This window comes from Lepus europaeus, chromosome 3, assembly GCF_033115175.1.
Source record: "Lepus europaeus isolate LE1 chromosome 3, mLepTim1.pri, whole genome shotgun sequence".
Taxonomy (NCBI): Eukaryota; Metazoa; Chordata; class Mammalia; order Lagomorpha; family Leporidae; genus Lepus; species Lepus europaeus.
The window spans coordinates 127398176-127418672 of NC_084829.1; the positions used below are offsets into that span (position 1 = coordinate 127398176).

The following is a 20497-nucleotide window of genomic DNA, read 5'->3' on the forward strand; positions in this document are numbered from 1 at the left end:
AGAGAGGAGTGGTTTTTAAAAGCTCTGTTAGTAAGCATGGCAATGGGAGAGTGCCACAGAAAACCAGAACTTGCTGTAGTTCTCCTGTGGCTTTATTATTTTTTTTTACCAGTCTAGAAAAATCAATATTTATTCAATCTATCAGAGTCTTGCCACTTAGCAAATGATGATTTAAATCATTTTTTGATTTTTATTATTTCACAATGATAGCCTAATTCATTAGAGCAAACTTTGCATGTGTTCAAAATATTTTTTTTCAGGATCTTTTTTTTCAGTTCATTTTTTTTTATTTAGTAAATATAAATTTCCAAAGTACAGTTTATGGATTACAATGCCCTCCCCCCATAATTTCCCTCCCGTGGCTTTATTATTAAGTGCCTGCCATCTGGACCTGCAGAGGACCCATCCGCAGCTTTGGCTCTGAAGCACTCATTAGCCTATGACTGACTGGCTTCTTCCCCCTCCCCCTCCCTTCTTCCTTTCTTCCTTTTCTTCCTGTCTTCCTTCCCCCCTCCTTCTTGCTTCCATCCTTCTTTCAATTCGTTTTCTGCCTCTAAGAATATAACCTGAAGTACGTTATTTACTCTAAAGGGCCTCCTTTCCTCTTATTAAATACAGGACTGGGGAAAGGCCAATAATGTAAAATTTATGGGAGGGTTACAAATGTTAAATGCACTAATAAAGATGAAGCACCTACAACTACTTCACCAACTGCTAGCAAGTTTTACCATATATGCAAAATATCAAGATGAAGATAGTCTTGCAATTTCTGAGATTCTCATAAACCCAGAAAGAATAAAGGTGACATCAACAAAAAAAGAATAGGAATTTACCCACACGTGGTATTAATTCTGCTAATGGCCTCAAATTATTTTCCTCTGTCAATTCCTGGGGCCCAAAAGGTGGGTGTAGGGGAACAGTAGTGGCTGTTAGTGTCTGACCAGAGAAAGCAACCTGGCCTCTACCATTTCCTGGATTTCATTTCCTCCCTTCATAATCCACTGTCCCCATTGACTGTCGGTAGATTTTTAGGTCATTCTTACCAGACATATAACAATACAACTGCCCACCATTATGGATGAAAGAACACAAGATATTGTAGAAATATGCCCAGAATGAATTCCCACATCCCTCACTTACCTTGGTGACCTTATCTGTAAAAAGGGAAACCAACAATCATTTGCTAGAACAGTGCTGCTTTTCTTGGGGGAGAGAGGTAGGGAGGGAGAGTCAACCAGTTGTATCATTATAGTACAGGGACCTAGGATCTGAAAATCCAGGTCTGATTCCAGAGACTTGAGTTCACCAGCTGTGTCTTGAGGAAACTTTGATTTCTATTTCCAAAAAAAGAATGAGCTTTTGACAATAATAACTGAGTCACAGAGGTTGAGGAAATAGCAAATGAAATATTGGACCCACAAATGTTTTGTAAAGTGGAAAGTACTACAGCAGTAGTCTTGCTATTACCACCTCATGTTGTTCACTCAAAGCCATTTTAAGTCTGTTGTTTGAAAGTTCAATCTGTCATCTTGACAGTTATTAGTCTCACTATCCCTTGTCAATAAGGTGATTTAAGATAGTCCATAGTCAGAAAATGAGAGGTGAAGAAATTATAATAACTAAATAATACCAAAATGAAATAATAGAGCTTAATATTCATTTTAGCAGGGGTCTTACAAGTCATTCACCTTGCCTGATCAAGACCAATCTTCTATCCAAAGTCAAGATGCACCATGTTCTGGTGTCCCACTCTAGTTGAAAATTTCATATTGAATAGAACTTGTTCTTCATACCATTGACTTTCAAGAAATCCCCAAATGTAGAGGAATTGCTTTTTTCTGAAAATCACTATTTTTTTCAAAGATTTATTGATTGATTGACTTGAAAGTCAGAGTTACAGAGAAAGACGAAGAGGGAGAGAGAGATCAATCTTCCATTTGCTAGTTTATTCCCCATATGGCCAAAATGATTAGTGCTGGGCCAGGCCAAAGCTAGGAACATCATACAGGTCTCCCAGGTGGGTTGGACCTTGATCCCCTGCTTTTCCCACGCCATTAGCAGGGAGCTGAATTGGAAGTAGAGCAGCTGAGGCATGAGCTGGTGCCCTGATGTCACAGGCAGTGGTTTTACCTGCTATGCCAGAGCACTGGTACCCTGAAAATTATTTATAGTTTAAAACACAAATTCACTTAAAATCCATATCTTTTTTGGCATTTATCAGTCATTATTTTTGTAAATGTCACAAATTTAATATGGAGATGATGTTTTTCACATTGAATTGACTATTCAGGGGCAAGTACTTGGCACGGTAATTAAAATGTCACAATGGAACATCCACGTCTCATACTAGAATGCTCTGGGTTCTAGTTCATACTCTGATTCTGATTCCAGTTTCCTGCTGGTGTATCTTGGGAGGCAGCAGGTGATGTCTCAAGCCGTTGGGTTCTTGCCCACCTATTGCTCATGTGGGTAACTCAGATTGAATTCCATGCTCAAAGCTTTGGGCTGGCCCAGCCTTGACTATGGTGAGCATTTATGGAGTAAACCCTATGACAGATGCATTCTTTCTCCACCTCTCCCGATTCTATCTAACTCCTCCTCCTCCCCTTCCTTTTCCTCTTCCTCCTCCTCCTCCTCCTCTTCTTCTTCTTCTTCTTCTTCTTCTTCTTCTCTCTCTCTCTATTTCCTTGACTTTATAAGAAAATTTTAAATAAAACAACAGAATATTCACTGAGCCAATTACATAGATGATCAGTTTAACTGAGGGATGTGGAGTCATGTAGAGTAAGTTAATCCCTTTAACCATACAAAAACAGACATAAAGTGGAATTTTACTTTGATTTTTATTCTAAAAAGCTACATTGAAGAAGTGTACTTCATTTTTAGAGTCTATGACTTGCTATTTGATGAACAAATTATAAGCATAACATTAGATGGATAATTCTTTGAATGAAAAGATTAAAATTAAGTCTCTGTTTTCTCACATTTTAGAGGAATCAAGTGTAAGTATATCTAAAACTCATTTTACATTCTCCTATAAATTGTATGTTCCCTAAAACATTAATTTGAACCAAGCTTATTCACACCTCACATTACCTCTTGGGATCTGTGTTACTCTCTTCAAATTGTTCAACTTGTTAATAGTCAAACACATAGCAAACCATTTACCTTCTCCTAAGGCAGCTTTATTGTGGTTTCCTGGAATCTATTCCAACATTTTCAACCGGATTTTTCACCCCTATTTTCAAATTTGCATTCACCTTCTACTTTCTTTTTTAGCACATTTTGTAATTAAATCATTGGCTAAGTTTGAATGAACAAATGATACAAAGTAATAGCCATATTCCTTCTTATTTACAGTGTGTCATAAGTGGATATTTAATCATTTTAAGGGATTAGTTTTATCTGTAAGCTCCTGGCAGCTATTTTTTGCATACAGGAACTGTTTGCCAATTGCCATCCATTACCTATCTACTAAGTGTAGATATGAGTCTAGGAATCATATCTTTATTTAAGAAATATTAAGACATTTTCGGAACCAGATACTCTTCTAAAATCCGATGATAATGTAAATTGATTAAAATTCTTGACCTCGTGGTACCCTGATATAGGGAAAGTGACCATTATTAAATATCACAGTAAAGTGTACATAATATGTCTGATGCAATATGTTAGATCAAGGAGATAGGCAGTCCCAGAAAGATGGTTACACTTTCCAATAATATGTTTATGGAGGGATCATAAAGAAGTTAACAGTTGCAGGAAGACCTAAAAGACACAAAAGTGAAAGCCATGTGGCTGTCTGTGGGAAGGTTATTTCACTTAGAGAGTTGTTGTGTTGAGAATGAACACTATGGGAAAAGAGCATAAGAAAACAGACTAGTTAGAAAGTCATTACAATAATCCTGATGAGATACAATTATTGACTGCAGTAGATAACTCAGACAAGGTAAATAGCAATGGACATGGGCAAGAAAGCAATGATCCCACTTGATATTGTTTGAAGTCAAAACCAATTGGATTTGCTAACAGGGTGGGTATGAGGAGTGAACAGAGAAAGATTATTCATGGGTCTTCTGGTGCATTACTTTTCAAAGTGCGGTTCATGAATATCCTGCAACAGAATCACCTGAGAAATGCATTGAAATAGATTCCTGAGAACCTCTGAGCCACTCTCCAGTTCAGAAGTTAACAAAGTTTTTCTCTGAAGAACCAGATAGCAAATGTCTTTCAAAAACACTCAACTTAAAGTATGTTGCATAAAGCAGTCATAGACCATATGTAAATGAAGAAATGTGGCTGTATTCCAATAAAACTTTATTTATAGACCTTGAAATTTGAATTTTATGTAATTCTCACTTGTCAAAAAATAGTCTGCTTTTTATTATCCTTAACCACTTAAAATTGCATTAAAAACATTCTTAGCTACTGGATTGTAAAAAAAACAAGATGTGAGAGACTTGACCTACAGGGCATGTGGTTTGTCAGCCTTGCTCTAAAGGATGGGTTCCAAGGTGTATATTTTAACATGCATATTATGTCACTTATTTATGCATACAAATTTCATGTGAAGTAGGTGTTTTTATCTAATTTTAAAGATGAAATATGATCACAAATAAAAATGACAATCTTTGAATTAGAGCTCCTTCTTGGATCTGACTGGTTGCAAAGTGTGCATGCTTGCCAGTATATCCTATTAACTTGTGCAATATTTTCCTGGTGGATATTACTCCTGTCCAGCCAGGCTGAGAAAAGACTGGAATGAAGGAAGAAAAAGTTTGCTTTATATAGACAACGTTTTTCCCTTTCAATATGGTATGTGGTTTTGCTTTTATAATTAACATTCTGCTGATGAGATCTCCCATTGGTGAAGGCTGACGAGTGAGATTTTCCATGAAGAGCAAGCGCTGCAGGAAATAAATTAATCTCTAGGGAGGAAGAAGGGCAAAGTTGTCAGTGCTCACACAACTGCCTAATAGGAAATGATATTTCAGAACTGTTCAAAGAATGAAATGACTGTGGATTCTCCTTCCAGCACATTCTTAAACCTTTAAGGCTTCTGAAAAATGAGAAACATTGTAGGTTTTATAAAATGAAGAGGAGTCTTAGAACATTTTACTTTAGGATGTCAGTATTTCCAAACTAAAATCACATTCCCTAGAATTGCAAGAGAAAGTCTACCAATATCATGATTATGTTTAGATTATGAACAATCTGTATTGACATTAAATAGAAATATGAAATATTTATCATATTTTTATTACCAGTTTAAAATTATTGTTTGTGGAGAGAAAAAGAGAAGGAGATGGAGAGGGAGAGAGAGTAGAAGGAGAGGGGGAGAGAGAGAGAGAAAAAGAAACACTCTCATACCATCCACTGGCTGACTTCCAAAAAGGTTCAAAATTACTGGGACTGGGTCAGGCCAAAACTGGAATCTGAGAATGTGATCAAGATGCCAATGTAGAAGGCAAGAACCAAGGTGGCATGTACCAATGCCATCTCACTAGTACAAGTGATCATCTTTAGTTCACAATTGATCACTCTGATAGGTCTAAGAGTCAAAGGGATCACACAAACAAGACTAGTGTCTGCTAATACTAACTGATAGAACCAAAAAAGGAGAGAACAATCCAACATGAGAAGTGGGATACACAGCAGACTCATAGAATGGCCTCAGAATCAGCCCTTAAGGTATTTGGATCTGGCTGAAGAGCCCATGAGAGTATTTTAGGCATGGAAAGCCAAGACACTCTGGAAAAAAAAAAAAAAGACCTAAATGAAAGATCTCAGCAAGTGAGATCCCAGTGGAAAGAACGGGGCCACCAAAGAAGGAGGTACCTTTCTCTGAAGGGAGGAGAGAACTTCCACTTTGACTATGACCCTATCAGAATAAGATCGAAGTTGGTGAACCCTAAAGGCTTCCATAGCCTTGGCAACTCATGACTAGAGCCTAGGGAGATTACTGACACCATAAACAAGAGTGTCAAATTGTTAAGTCAACAACAGGAGTCACTGTGTACTTACGTCTCATGTGGGATCTGTCCTTAATGTGTTGTCTAATGTGAAGTAATCCTATAACTAGTACTGAAACAGTTTTTTGCACTCTGTGTTTCTGTGTGGGTGCAAACTGATGAAATCTTTACTTAGTATATACTGAATCGATCTTCTGTATATAAAGATAGTTGAAAATGAAAAAAAAAAAAAACCCTTGGTGTTAAATTGGAAATTGCATAGAAAATTAATCAATTTTTTAAAAAAATATCATGTAGGATCTCTGTCCTTAATGTGCTGTATATTGTGATTTAATGCTCAACTAGTACTCCAACAGTATTTTTCACTTGGTGTTGCTATGTGAGGGCAAACTCTTGAAATCTTTACTTAATATATACTAAACTGATCCTCTGTATATAAAGAGAATTGAAAATGAATCTTGGCCGGCGCCGCGGCTCACTAGGCTAATCCTCCACCTTGCGGCGCCGGCACACCGGGTTCTAGTCCCGGTCAGGGCACCAATCCTGTCCCGGTTGCCCCTCTTCCAGGCCAGCTCTCTGCTGTGGCCAGGGAGTGCAGTGGAGGATGGCCCAAGTGCTTGGGCCCTGCACCCCATGGGAGACCAGGAGAAGCACCTGGCTCCTGCCATCGGATCAGCGCGGTGCGCCGGCCGCAGCGCACCTACCGCGGCGGCCATTGGAGGGTGAACCAACGGCAAAAAGGAAGACCTTTCTCTCTGTCTCTCTCTCACTGTCCACTCTGCCTGTCAAAAAAAAAAAAAAAGAAAGAAAATGAATCTTGACATGAATGGAAGGGGAGAGGGAGCGGGAAAGGGGAGGGTTGCGGGTGGGAGGGAAGTTATGGGGGGGGAAGCCATTGTAATCCATAAGCTGTACTTTGGAAATTTATATTCATTAAATAAAAGTTTAAAAAAAAAAAAGAACCCAATTACTTGAGACCTTATTGCTGCCTCCCAGAGTCATCAACAGCAGGAAGCTAGACTCACGAGTTGGAGGTGGGTATTGAATCCAAGAATTCTTTTTTTTTTTTTTAAACTTTTATTTAATGAATATAAATTTCCAGTGTACAGCTTATGGATTACAATGGCTTCCCCCCCCATAACTTCCCTCCCACCTGCAACCCTCCCCTCTCCCGCTCCCTCTCCCCTTCCATTTGCATCAAGATTCATTTTCAATTCTCTTTATATACAGAAGATCAATTTAGTATAAAGATTTCAACAGTTTGCACCCACATAGAAACACAAAGTGAAACATACTGTTTGAGTACTAGTTATAGCATTAAATCACAATGTACAGCACATTAAGGACAGAGATCCCACATGAGAAGCAACTGCACAGTGGCTCCTGTTGTTAACCCAACAAATTGACACTCTAGTTTATGGCGCCAGTAACCATCCTAGGCTGTCGTCATGAGTTGCCAAGGCTATGGAAGCCTTCCAAGTTTGCCGACTCTGATCATATTTAGACAAGGTCATAAAAGACAGAGTGAGGATAGTAACCAATGATCCTAAGAGTGGCATTTACCAGGTTTGAACAATTATACAGCATTAAGTGGGGAAGAGGACCATCAGTACACACATGTTGGGAGTAGAGCCATTGGTGGTAGAGTAGAGGTTATGATTACAAAGGAATGAGACCCAAGTGCACTAGACAGGGCCTAGAACAAAGGACAGAGTCATTATTAGAGGAGCTAAGAAAGGTGCTGTCTAAGCTACAATTAAGTTTTCTGATTGAGAGGCAAATAGAACCTGATAGAAGGGGCTTGATAATAATCTGGTGGGCTTTAGGCCTTGTAAATTCAGAGGCCCAGACCTATCCATCTCTTCACATGGGGTATATCCTAAGGGAGGTGTGAACCTCCTAGGGGAAGGCACTCTGTTGACTTTCATTACTTGGCTGGCCTGGGAGGAGAGCTGGCCAGGTAAAGGCAGGTGGCATCTCTAACAAGAAATGTACAGTTCTGCCTGCAATGTTGCTGACCCTACTTGACCATCCCCTCAGCTGCAGTGGTCACTTTGGAAGTTGGGCTGAGTGAAGGGCTTTTTGTATGTCCACATGGGGAAACTTTATTAAGAGTTTTATTTTAAATGGCTTATATATAAGATGGTCCATAAATTTAAGCTGCTAAAATCAATCAAAGATACATTTTAATTTGTGGGACCTGAATCTGTGTATCATATGTTTTAGACTTGTTGGTAGAAAGAAACTAAAAACATTTTAGATGGTTGTGCTTAAGTTTACTGGCTAAACAAACTACACCATGTTAGATATTTAAGAGGTGTTTTCAAATACATGATTCTTAAAATTTATAGAAGGCATTGGACCTTCTGGTAAATGTTTTCTTAAGTTGTTATCTAATGGTTGAAACGGTTTGCTAAGTATTCATGTGATATTGCTATTGTCAGCAAGCGATCTAGGACTTGCTCCCTCATTTCTCTATTCTAAGCCCAACTTGTTCTTTCATTTCTCTATTCTCTTCAAGGTAGGAAACTAATTCTATTATGAAGGAATCTGTAGGATGCACAATTTAATCTTTAGACCTTATAAAAGAGATGGCTAACATTTTTCTGCAATAGCATAGCCAAAATAAGAACTCAAATAATAATCTCATAGCTAGATTCACTTCGCCATCAGCAAAGTATACAGTAAGTAGAAAAAACCTCCCTTTCAGACCAAAGGGAAAGAAAGTTTTAAAGTGAGAATATAATTTTCCTCATGGGCATTGTCTACCTTAGAAAAACTACTACAGAACATGCCTGTGACTATAGACTTGTAGTTCAGGCCATCGAAGATTAGAGATGGGACTTGGGCACTCCTTTGACTTGCATCCTCTGGTCTGCTTGAACACAAACCAGGAGGAAAAGAAAGCTAGGCATCAGAAGCAATGGGTGGCAGGCCTATTAATGGCTGATCTGTAAAGTGATCTGCCCTCAAGGAGACCCAACAGGCCAGTCCACTGCAGTGGCTTTCAATGTGGTAAGCCTGGGCTTCAGCAGAAGTCAGCTTGTGAAGAGCCCTGGCAGCTCTGCCAAGAGTTGGATCACTGGAAATGGACCTGCCCTGGAGTCGAAGGATGCCCAGGTCAGAGCCACAGATCTTATTCGCTCTAAGCTGAATCCAAGAATTCTAATGTGGATATGAGCATTTTGTTTAAGATTTGTTGTTGTTGTTGTTCTTTATTTGAAAGGCAATGTGACAGAGAGAAAGAAACAGAGACATAGAGTTCTTCAGTCTGCTGGTTCCTTGCCCAAATAGCCACAACAGCTAGGGCTGGACCAGGCTGAAGCCAGGAGCCACAAACTCCATCTGGATCAGCCACATGAGTATGAGGGGCTCAAATCCTGGACCATCATTTCCTGCCTTCCCAAGCACATTATCAGAGAACTGGATCCAGAAAGCAGAGTAGCCAGGACTCAAATAGGCACTCCAATATGGGAGGCTGATGTCGCAAGCAGTATAATTTATTTATTTATTTATTTATTTATTTATTTATTTATTTTGACAGGCAGAGTTAGACAGTGAGAGAGAGACAGAGAGAAAGGTCTTCCTTCCATTGGTTCACCCCCCAAATGGCCGCTACGTCCAGCGCACTGGGCTGATCCAAAGCCAGGAGCCAGGTGCTTCCTCCTGGTCTCCCATGCGGGTGCAGGGCCCAAGCACTTGGACCATCCTCCACTGCCTTCCCGGGCCACAGCAGAGAGCTGGACTGGAAGAGGAGCAACCGGGACAGAATCCAGCGCGCCAACCGGGACTAGAACCCGGAGTACCAGCAGTTATTGACCGCAGGCAGAGGATTAGCAAAGTGAGCCATGGCACCGGCCGCAAGCAGCATCTTAACCCACTGTACCACTCCACCAGCCCCAGATGTGAGCATCTTAACTGATATGTAAGGTCCAGGGTGGGGAACTTCCAGCCAGTGGGCCTCACCATTGGATCTGGCTCTGCCAAAGGAACCCCAGGAAGGATTGGAAATTCAATACCTATAGCAGGCTAGTTTTTAAACTGATAATTTTATAAGGCCCATGAGTGATGTTATAAATATCCAAGTGACCCTTGTCAGATAAAAGGTTCCCCACCCATGTGCCCAACCCATTCAATATTTTAAATAACAGATTGTCTAGTCTTTGGAATATAAGTAATGATTGTGTTTAGAATAGTACTAGGAACACTGAATGATTGAGGTATTCTTGTATTAAAACAGACAAAAAAAAAACCAATGTGTTTTATGATGATATGTAAAATACCTACCTCTTGATATCATGTAGACATTTAAAGTCTTCAATATAGAATGCTCAGTCTAATAATAAAAATAGTCATGATACAGAACCAATATTCCCCATCATACAAGTAAAATGTGAAGTGCAGCTTTAACGTTTTGATTAAGCTAAGGCTCAACACAAATACTTTATTTTTCTATAGATCCACTCCTTATTTTCAGGCTTCTAGCTTCTGGCTTCTGGCTTCTGCCTTAGCCTCAGTGGAGAGCTGTCCTTGGATCTTGTTTGCTCTCACCTGTTTCATTTACCAAAATAAGCAGGATCACAGATGTGGTGGATCATCTGTGAGTCTTGCTTAGAAATGAGCTGGTTTGAGTCCAATAGTCTCAATGCACTAATGAGAATGCACCACAAATAACAACCTTTCAGAATTGATAGGGCATAAAGATTACCTAATGTCTTTTCTATTTTGGTAGAGAAATCAAAGTTCAGAGAAATGCAATGGTCTATGAAAGGCTACATTCCTAGGTTGCAGCAGAGCTGAGACTAGAATTTAGAGCACCTGCGTTTTGTTTTCTGGCCCAGAGTTTCTCTCACTACTTGAGTAGCCTAATTTATGAGGACAAATGTGGTACAGATTTAGCATAAAGATGTAGGGATAATTCAAAGAATACATTTGAGGCTTCAAAAGGATGGCTATTACATAAGAGAACATGGATTAGGAGTGTATAAAATTTGCTTAATAGAGAAAATTTATGTAGAGCAGAAACGCGTATATTTGAAAGGTTATCTTTTCTGGCAAAGACTTCAGTTTCTAGAAGGTCACACAAGGAGGAACAAGGAAAACAGTTCCTTTTTAGCCAGGCGGCAATTGCAGCAATTAATAAGTGACCTACATAATAACCAGATCCTCCTCACAACTAAATAATAATCCTCTTAGACCAAATGACTTTGCCCTTGGCTAAAGGAAGCCACTTTGCCTAACAGTAGCAGCCTTTCCCAGGGACAGCTGTGGTCCAATGATTAAATGATGCTGGGAGTATAAAGGCTCCTTCCCTACCCTCCAATTCAGGACAATTCAAAAGTGCCCTGCCAATCCTAGAGCTCCCTATAGGATGCACAAACTGAAAGTCTTTATTATTGTATCAGGAGTCAAATTCTCCTTGGGCTTGGACCTGCCTCTGCTATCCCTGCTGTGGTATTGTTCCTGGCAGTGGGTGTTTTCCAATCAGCTGTCCTCATGCAAATCAACCCAAGGAACTAGACATGCAGCACCTAGCTTAATGCAAACATTTCCCTTTAACACATCACATCATCTAAAAATAGCTCTGAAGCTATTTAAATGGTACTGTTCCTGTGCTGCTGCTACTGTAGGAACAGGGGAAAGACTCTATTAGAGTTAGGGCATCTATGCCTCTACACAATTGGAGTTTTTTGGACTCACAGAAATTAGTGAAATCGTCAAGAGAGTTTCTCACCCCCTGCTATGTTCACAGCATTCATGAAGGCCATGACATTCCCAAGAGGATACAGTTCTCAGAGCACAGATGTGTGCAGACAGACTCAGAGACTCTAAGATTCACATCAGGGGCCACAGCCAGCATCTTATCAAGATATTGTAGAGTCACCAACTCCTGAGAAAGATTCAATAATGAAAGACTATAGGTGGCTGTTATGTCTTATCCTTTTTTCCTAGTTGATCTAGTGTAATCTTCAAAATAGTCTATGGAATGAGATTATTATTAGACCAATTTCATAAATAAAGACACAGGAGCCTTTAATGATGGATCATCAAAGCCAAGTGCTGGGGGGAGGGGGGAGCCAAAACTTAAACCCAGATGTCTCAGTTCAGACTCCAAAGGTCTGAACTTTATCATGCTGCCACTTATGCATCCTATTTCAAAGAACTTCTGTCTTGAAGATCTATGGACAAAACAATGTGCAATATTAGTAACAACATTCCTAAAACAAGACATTGGTGTCACCAACCAAGCGGAAAAAATCAAGAACTCACAGAGAAAGAATATCAGTGAATTCTGGACAAGGGTTTTCATCAGTTTGCTAGTGAAGAGGAACAGGGGCCCGGCAGCACCCGTCCTGAGTTACGTAGTTTTTTATACTACTGGCTGTAATGGAGTCAATTCTGACTACACGATTCATGTTCAGGCACTCACAGTAAATCTTTGAGAGTCTACAGTGAATACCAAGATAAAGAGATTTTAGTATTATTTTAGATTTTAGTATAATTTTAGTATAATTATTAGTTCCATATTTGAAAGCTTCCATTTTATCTAACTGAAAGACTAAAATCAGGCTCCAATCTTAATCTGACACTTTTCCCCTCCTAATCTATGAAACCCTACAAAGGCTCTGCCACTGCTACTCTTGCCAAAAGGGAATGTAGGAAATGATTGCTCATATGTCTAAGCATGGAAAAGAAAGGAAAGCTCAGAAAGGTTCTCATTTGCTCATCCTGAACTCAAAGGAGGCCAGTCATATTCAGAGCTACCCACATCTCAATGTTAAGTGGATCAAATGAGTCTTCTTTTTAATTGAAGAAACATACACTATATTATTCAAAAGAAAATGAAGTTTGAAACTTGTATTCCTGTTCTTCTTTACTTCTGTATGTTTGTGTATAGAATTGTTCCATAATTACAATTCAAAGCAAGGAAGGAATCTGTGATGTATTACATATACAGATGAGGAAAGCAAAAATATCCTCCAGATGTGAATACTGAGTAAATTCTAAATAAACACCTAGTGAAATTAGCTTCTTCTAAAAAAGGAGATTTCATTTTGTTCTCTTGAATGAAGTTAGGAATCTCACTTGCCTAGAACTACTACTTTAATTATATGTCCTTAAAGTCATCACTTCTTACAGGCAATCTGTTGAAAGCAGGGGCTGCCCTGGTCTCTAACACACTCCACACTATTCATTTAGAGTGCAAAGCTGGAGCTGCCGCAGTACCAACCCAAAAGATGCACACACAGGGGAAGATAACAACTTTCCCTATGATTGAAACAAAACCTTTGATCTCAGGAATTGCGTTATCTGATACTTTTTAGGATCTGTAATCTTAAAGAAAAAAATAGTTTCCAATGAATTAATAATGGCTTGGGACTCAACACACTGCTGCAATTTTCATTGCAGTGGTTGTTTCTTTTATAGGCATACTTGATTGGTATTTGAAATGTGGATGAATCGCAATATGCATAGTTTTCAAAGCCCTTTACAGAATTTCATTTTTTTATCACTCGGAGAGAGTCAATGAAAAGGTAATAAGAAAAGCTCTATAGGATATTTTTATAGGAGTGTCAGAAGCCAGTAAGCTAACTACATGAAAGAACCCAGATTGTACAGACAGAGTCTGGAGCAGAAACACTTCAGAGACTTTATATCTAGTATTTTGACTTTTACATGTCCTTGGAGAAAAAAGTATGCTAGCGACAAAACCAAATAAGGAGTGAAAAGGAACAAACCATATGCTTAAGAATAATTACACTTTGAATTTTCCTACAAACTAAATGCAAAGTTTCAAAGATAAAATGTAATAGAAATTGAGCGGGTTTCATGTGTCTAAAATATTGCCAAGAAAGAAAATTCCTATTTCCCTTGCTAACTCATCCCAGATTTCCACCATGAGGAAGTTAGTCTGGGTAGCTCAATTTAATGCTATCAATTCCTCCACATGTCCATTTGTTCTTGTTTTGCCCTTGGTAGAGATTAAAAAAAAATCAGATCACCATATCTACAAACTAAACAATCATAATTCAAAGCTACACTTGATTACTTTTGACACATCTTTAAATTAAAATCATCACAACTATTTAACCTCTTCTCAAGCCATTTATGCTTTTTGCTCATATTTCCCAGGGAAAATACCAACATCTTATAATCATGACAATTCAAGCAATCTTACAATATTTCCTTGTACATGAAAACCATAACGGAGAGAAAATCTAATAACAGGAAATAGTCTTTTTTTTATTATGAGTATTTAGTACCAGGCCTCACTTAAAACTTCATTTCAGTGATATTTGCAGGGCAGCTGGTCACTTTGGATGACACATACATTCCAAACAAAATGGTAGTAAGGACCCAGATACTGGGCCTGTTTCATGCAGGTGGTTAAAAGCACTATCTTGTGGGTTATCTGACCTGTAGTCACACTGATGCCTGACACTGTGGTGCCCCTTGTTTCTTCTTCTCTCTCTCCACATCAGTCAAATGACTCTGACAACCAGCTAGTACTCCTGAATCCAGGCCACCTTGATTTGAGTGAAGTTTCTTACATATTGCTACACAGTGTCTCTGAAATGATAAAGGCAGAGTGATTGATTTCACAAATAAATTATCAATCCAAAATAAATGTTTACCAGATGTATGACAATATCATGTGGCATAGCATTTCTGGGCATCTGAAATAGAACATTCTAGAAGCCAAAGCAAGTTACAAATGATTTGTTCCCTATATATTTTGGCAATCTAGCTGTGGAATTTTTCAGGCAATCTAAGTGAACAGAATAAGAAGTTTTAGACACAGAAAATCATCTGCAAAGACCATTTTTGTATATTACTGTTTTCTTGTGAAGCTTACAAAAATATTTTTCATTTTTAATTTTATGGTTAAATAATCCTGTACTTTTCTACTTCTTATATAATTATATAGAAATTTAACTTAAATTTAATGAAGATCAGGTTTCATTTCTGTGTGATATATACCCTTTATATAAACAAACCAATAATAACTACCCTAAAAATAATTCATTCTTATCAGCATTATGCAAATTTAATAAAGCTCCTCTAGTCATTTAAGAATAATAATTCACCATAAATAATGAAGTATTTACCCATGGCAACAATGGCCCCTGTAATTCATCTCACATTTAAGAGGTGGACTAGTGTTTGATGTTTTATTGACACATTGTGTGTTTAAAAAGAATCATGAGATAAATAGCAAAAACTGAAGACCTAAATGGGAAATTAAAATCTTAGCACTTTACTTCATACCAAAATTCAGACTAGAATGGTATTATCTTGTATATATATGAAGACTCATCAAGTCAAAACTAGCCAATCAATTTTGGCCATCCACACTAATCATTAAAAGAAAAGATTTTATTTAGTGTATTTGAAAGGCAGAGTTAGAGAGAGAGAGGAAGGGAGGGACAGAGAAAGAGAGATCCTCAATCCCTAGTTGACCAAAAGAGGTAGGACTAGGCTAGGCCAAAGCCAAGAGCCACGGAGTTTCAGTGAGACCTCCCATGTAGGTGTCAGAGGCCCAAGCTCTTGGGTCATCTTCCAGTGCTTTTCCCAGGCCATTAACAGGGAGCTGAATCAGAAGTGGAGCAGCCGGATCACGAACCAGCACCCATAGGGGATGCCAGAGTCCCAGGCAGCGGCTTTATCTGCTGTGCCATAATGCCTGCTCCCCACACTAGTCATTTTGATTCACTAAAAGATAATTTAGTTAATAGGTTACTTTAAGGTTCCTTCTGCAGACAATATAGCATTAAATTAATTAAAAGCCTGGTTTTATGGAATCAAAGGTTTTTAAAACTTACAGAGGGTAAGTAAGGAAATTAGCATCTAAGATGATTAAATAATTCACCCAAATTAACAAAATGAACAGTGCCAAGCCTCAGGGATGTCCTCCAACTCTGGTACGGTACTGATTAAGACATTCCATGATTAATATGTTCAGTTTTACAATGTGATGGACTGGTTGCACTGATGGCCCCAATTCTTCTCTCCTCTCTGTGTCTATGTCCTTTCTGTGCAATCTCTTAGTTCCCTTCTGGCTTATCTATGTAACTTTTTGGGGACAAATAGCATATTGACATAAAAAGAGGTTTGAAAGGTGGTTGCATAATTGGTTTTGCTCCTTCTCTCCACTATGCCATCAAACCATGACTGGACTAGCATGCTGTAGGTTGAGCATGAGATGAAATAAAAGTTGGTTTACTCCGTTTGTCTTAGACAAGACAACCAGCACCCAGAGAAGTCCCAGATATTTGGGCAAAACCAATCTAGATTATCTGAAACCAATTCAAGTCAGTTTAATTCCACAGCATAAGTAAATGCAATTTGGGTTATAAAGGATTTTTGGTGGTCATGCTGCTTTGTGTGGAAGCAGACAACTGATACATTCAACAACTATTTATGTATATTGTCTCAGATGCAGGGTGTGGTGTAGGAATACAAATATAAATACCACACACTCTCAGACTCTTAGACTGTTAAAGCAGGCAAGGGCCATAGACAACAACCAAATGAAAAGATGTCAACTTCACCAATATACAATAAACTTCAGGATAGTCATAGATCATCAAAACTACAGTAACTCCTAACCATTTGATTGACAAAGATTCCAAACAAAGATTGACAAAACACTACATGTTTTGTTCCTGATAAACTATGATCATTTTTGCTTTTTGTTTATCAAACCGTTTAGTGGAGAGTTAAGCCTTTGACTATAACACGAATTGAAAATATTATCTTAAAAATAAAAAAATCAAAAATTGTTAAAGCACAATTTCTTAAATAGTTTAAGTAACAGTTTGAGTGGAGTATTAAAATAGAGTGTGCTAAGTGTAGATAATTCCCAAACTCCTTTTCTATCGACAAAGGATGTCCCAGAAAATCATAGTTTTGATGTTGGTATTAACTTTACATGAACTACCATATTTCATTTGACCCAGGAAGAAAAATTTTGCTATTAGTTTTAAAATATATTTATTTGAAAAGGCATAATGATAGGGAGGGAAGGGGAGGGGGAGACAGACAGAGGGGGGGAGAGAGAGAGAGAGAGAGAGAGAGTCCATCTGTTGGTTCACTCTCTAAATGGCTGCAACAACCAGGATCCCAGAACTCCATACAGGTCTCCCATATGGGTGGCAGGGGCCCAGATACTTGGACCATCTTCTGCTGGTTTCCCAGATGCATTAGCCATAAGGTAGATCAGAAGCAGGCAGCTGGGATGTGCACTGGCACCCTGATATGGGATGCTGGTAGTCAGTGGTTTAATCCACTGTGCCACAAACGCCAGCTGCAGGAAGAATCTTTTTTAACATATTGACAGGTCTATGTTATCATATAGGTTTTAGATAGAATCAGAATTAACAAGAACCAAAGTACTTCTGATTTTGAATTAGATTCCTTTGGAAAATATATGATTTTTTTCAAGTTATTGGGTTAATTTTAAGTCATACTTTCCTAGTAGTGAGAAATAAGCCAGATTAAAGAAAAAACATAGTTTCTTGCTTCTTTTTACCAAGTTCAATTGAAAATATTAAAACATTGATGAGAAAATTGAAGAATTCATGAAAATTATGTATATCATAATAAATCCTAGACTGCAAAGAAGAAATACCTGATTTTTTTTTTAAATCTTTAAACCTGAAACCATTGGCATGAGAGCTTAAGGAGAGAAAAATCAACACTTGATGAGAATGGGTCAAGTATTACAAAAGCACTGGGTTTCCTGCTACAAACCCCTGGCAGATTGAACGTATTATAAGCATATTACCACTTAGGCTGTTAAGAACTCCATCCCATTTTCCTAGAGGCAGGCCGCACCCTGGAGTCTGTTCCAGTGAAGCCCTGTCAGAGTGCTAGCTTCTCTTATGCTCTGCTTACCACAGTCAGGCTCCTTTCCTTAGCTCCTAATCTAAAAGGGGTTAGGTGTCTTTTAGGTTATTGATTCTGACATACTCTTTCCTTCTTTACTTAGCTCCTCCTTCCCATACCACATCCCAAGCATCATACCAAGGCATTTATTTTCAGCTACAAAAAAAGTCCCAGAATGTTCCATTCTTCTTTGCCATCAAATATCTCCAACTCTCTCCCTTCTATCTCCCCTCTCCCATCTCTCAAATATTCCTCTGTATTGAGAACTTGCTTCATGGTTTTCAGGTTTTAGAGCATATTCAACTTTCTTTCTGCTCTCATTGTCTCTACCTTCCTCTCTCAACCAAAATTGTACTCCCCACTGAAGATCACACTTCAGCATGTGATGTCGGCTGCCTATTCCTCCACACTCTAGCTATCCTCACACTGATAGGCCCCTTGCCCTGAGTGCAGCTCCTTGCATCTTAACTCCTTGGGAAAAGTACCTGCTGCTTTGATATTCCTGCTATCTGATCACATACTGCACCCCTTCTGTGGGGAAAATCAACCTGCTAATCTGCAGTTACCAAGCATCCTTCCAAAGAATGATTCCTGGATTAGTGATATTCCTTCCAGCCTCAATGTAACCATGATCCTGGACAGTGTCCATACAAACAGCCCATTCTATACCGCAGCTGGATCTCTTTCTTAGAACCAAAGTTTTTGTTTTTCTACCTCATCCTTTCACTCCCAGAGTCACATCTGAAGTGTCATTGGCTGAAATAGTTCCATACAAAAAACTGCGAAGTATGTTCCTCTCACTTAATCTCTTATACTCCAGTTTATTTCCTCTGCCCAGTCAAATTTCCTAACTTGAAGACTATTTGTATCCACAACTCTCTTCAGGATTGTTCTTGGATTTCACTGGAAACAGAGATCCATACATACCTCTAACTTTTACTCTTTTTTTATTTTATTTATTTGAAAGTCAGAGTTACAGAGAGACAGAGGCAGAGAGAGAGAGAGAGAGAGAGAAAGAGAGACTTCCATCCACTGGTTCACTCTGCAGATGGCTGCAGCAGACAGACCTGCTCCAATCTGAAGCCAGGAGCCAGGAGCTTCCTCCAGGACTTGGTCCATCTTCTACTGCTTTCCCAAGCCATAGCAGAGAGCTGGATCAGAAGTGGAGCAGCTGGGACTAGCACCAGTGCCCGTATGGAATGCCAGCATTGCAGGCGGCGGCTTTACCTGTTTTGTCACAGCCCCGGCCCCCATATATTGCTCTAATTTATCCATATCCTTTCTTTTTGGCATTTGTTCTCCACCCAAAATCCATTCCAGTTCAGAAAATTCAATCTGGCCTGTCACTGTCAGCCTGCATCTTGTTTAACTCCTCAGCAGCACCAGCATGTCCAGCTGCTACCTCAACTCGCCTTCTGATGTTCCACCTGCCACTCCGAGCATTTGTCTCCTTTGCTGGACCAACCTCTTTTACCTAAATATTGAAAATTAAAATTCTCAAGTTTATGTTACTGACTTAATTTTCTTTTTATCAGCTCTAGGGAATTTCAGTAATTGTATGACTTGATTTACCATCTACTTATTTATGAGTCTAAGTCTCAGTTAAAGATTCATAAAATGTGATGAGGGTTGAGAGGTAGATGCTTGTGTGCCATGGCATGTGCTCTGGACTCCAACCTGAACATACGTTCAGCTCCACAGGCCCACCACTCTTCCTTCTAGTCTTCACTCCTGGCTATTCCATTTCCCTAGAACATTCGTCACAAACTCTTACTCTTTAATGGTACTTGAGTTCCTCTAAGTTTCTCCTCACAGTATAGACTTTAGCCAGCATGCTCTTTTCTAGTCTTTGAAACATCTGACACTAGTACAATTTGATTTTTACAATTGCAATCAAGTTATCTTGGTTTAGTGATAATGTGTATCTCCTTGGTTAAAATGCACATCTCCTAAGAGGAAGCTCTCTCCCTGACATAGATATTGTTGTAAGTTCTTATCTCAGCATTTTAAATTTAGTAGATACAAAACAACTACATGTTAAATGAATGAATATATTCATGAATAAAATATACTTAATTTTTATGACTTTTTCTTTGACCAGTTAGTCACATATTTTTATGTGCACAGTGCCTGATCAATCCTAACCATGCTTATTTATTATACAGATAAAAGGTATATATATATAAATATATATATATATTTACCTTGTTTCATTTTTTTTTTACTTGACAGATAGAATTACAGACAGTGAGAGAGAGAGACAGAGAGAAAGGTCTTCCTTCCATTGGTTCACTCCCCAAATGGCCACGACGGACGGAGCTGCGCCAATCTGAAGCCAGGAGCCGGGTGCTTCCTCCTGGCCTCCCATGCGGGTGCAGGGGCCCAAGCACCTAGGACGTTCTCCACTGCCTTCCCAGGCCACAGCAGAGAGCTGGACTGGAAGAGGAGCAACTGGGACTAGAACCCAGTGCCCATATGGGATGCAGGTGCCGCAGGTGGAGGATTAACCAAGTGAACCATGGCGACAGCCCTCATTATTTTTAAAAGCAGAAATTTCAGTGTACATGTTTAGCTTATTAGTTAAGATGCCAGTTCAAACTCCCGAATTCCATAGCAGAATACTTGGCTAAGATACC

At 39.0% G+C, this 20497-nt stretch overlaps 1 protein-coding gene across 1 annotated transcript in view; it reads right to left on the reverse strand.

Moving 5' to 3' along the window:
- The window catches only part of THEMIS (thymocyte selection associated), a 262004-nt gene that overhangs the window by 47256 nt on the left and 194251 nt on the right, over positions 1 to 20497 (reverse strand). The window contains exon 5 of the mRNA XM_062187262.1: positions 14403 to 14543. Coding sequence (XP_062043246.1) covers positions 14403 to 14543 — 141 coding nt within the window. The remainder of the gene's footprint in view (positions 1 to 14402; positions 14544 to 20497) is intronic.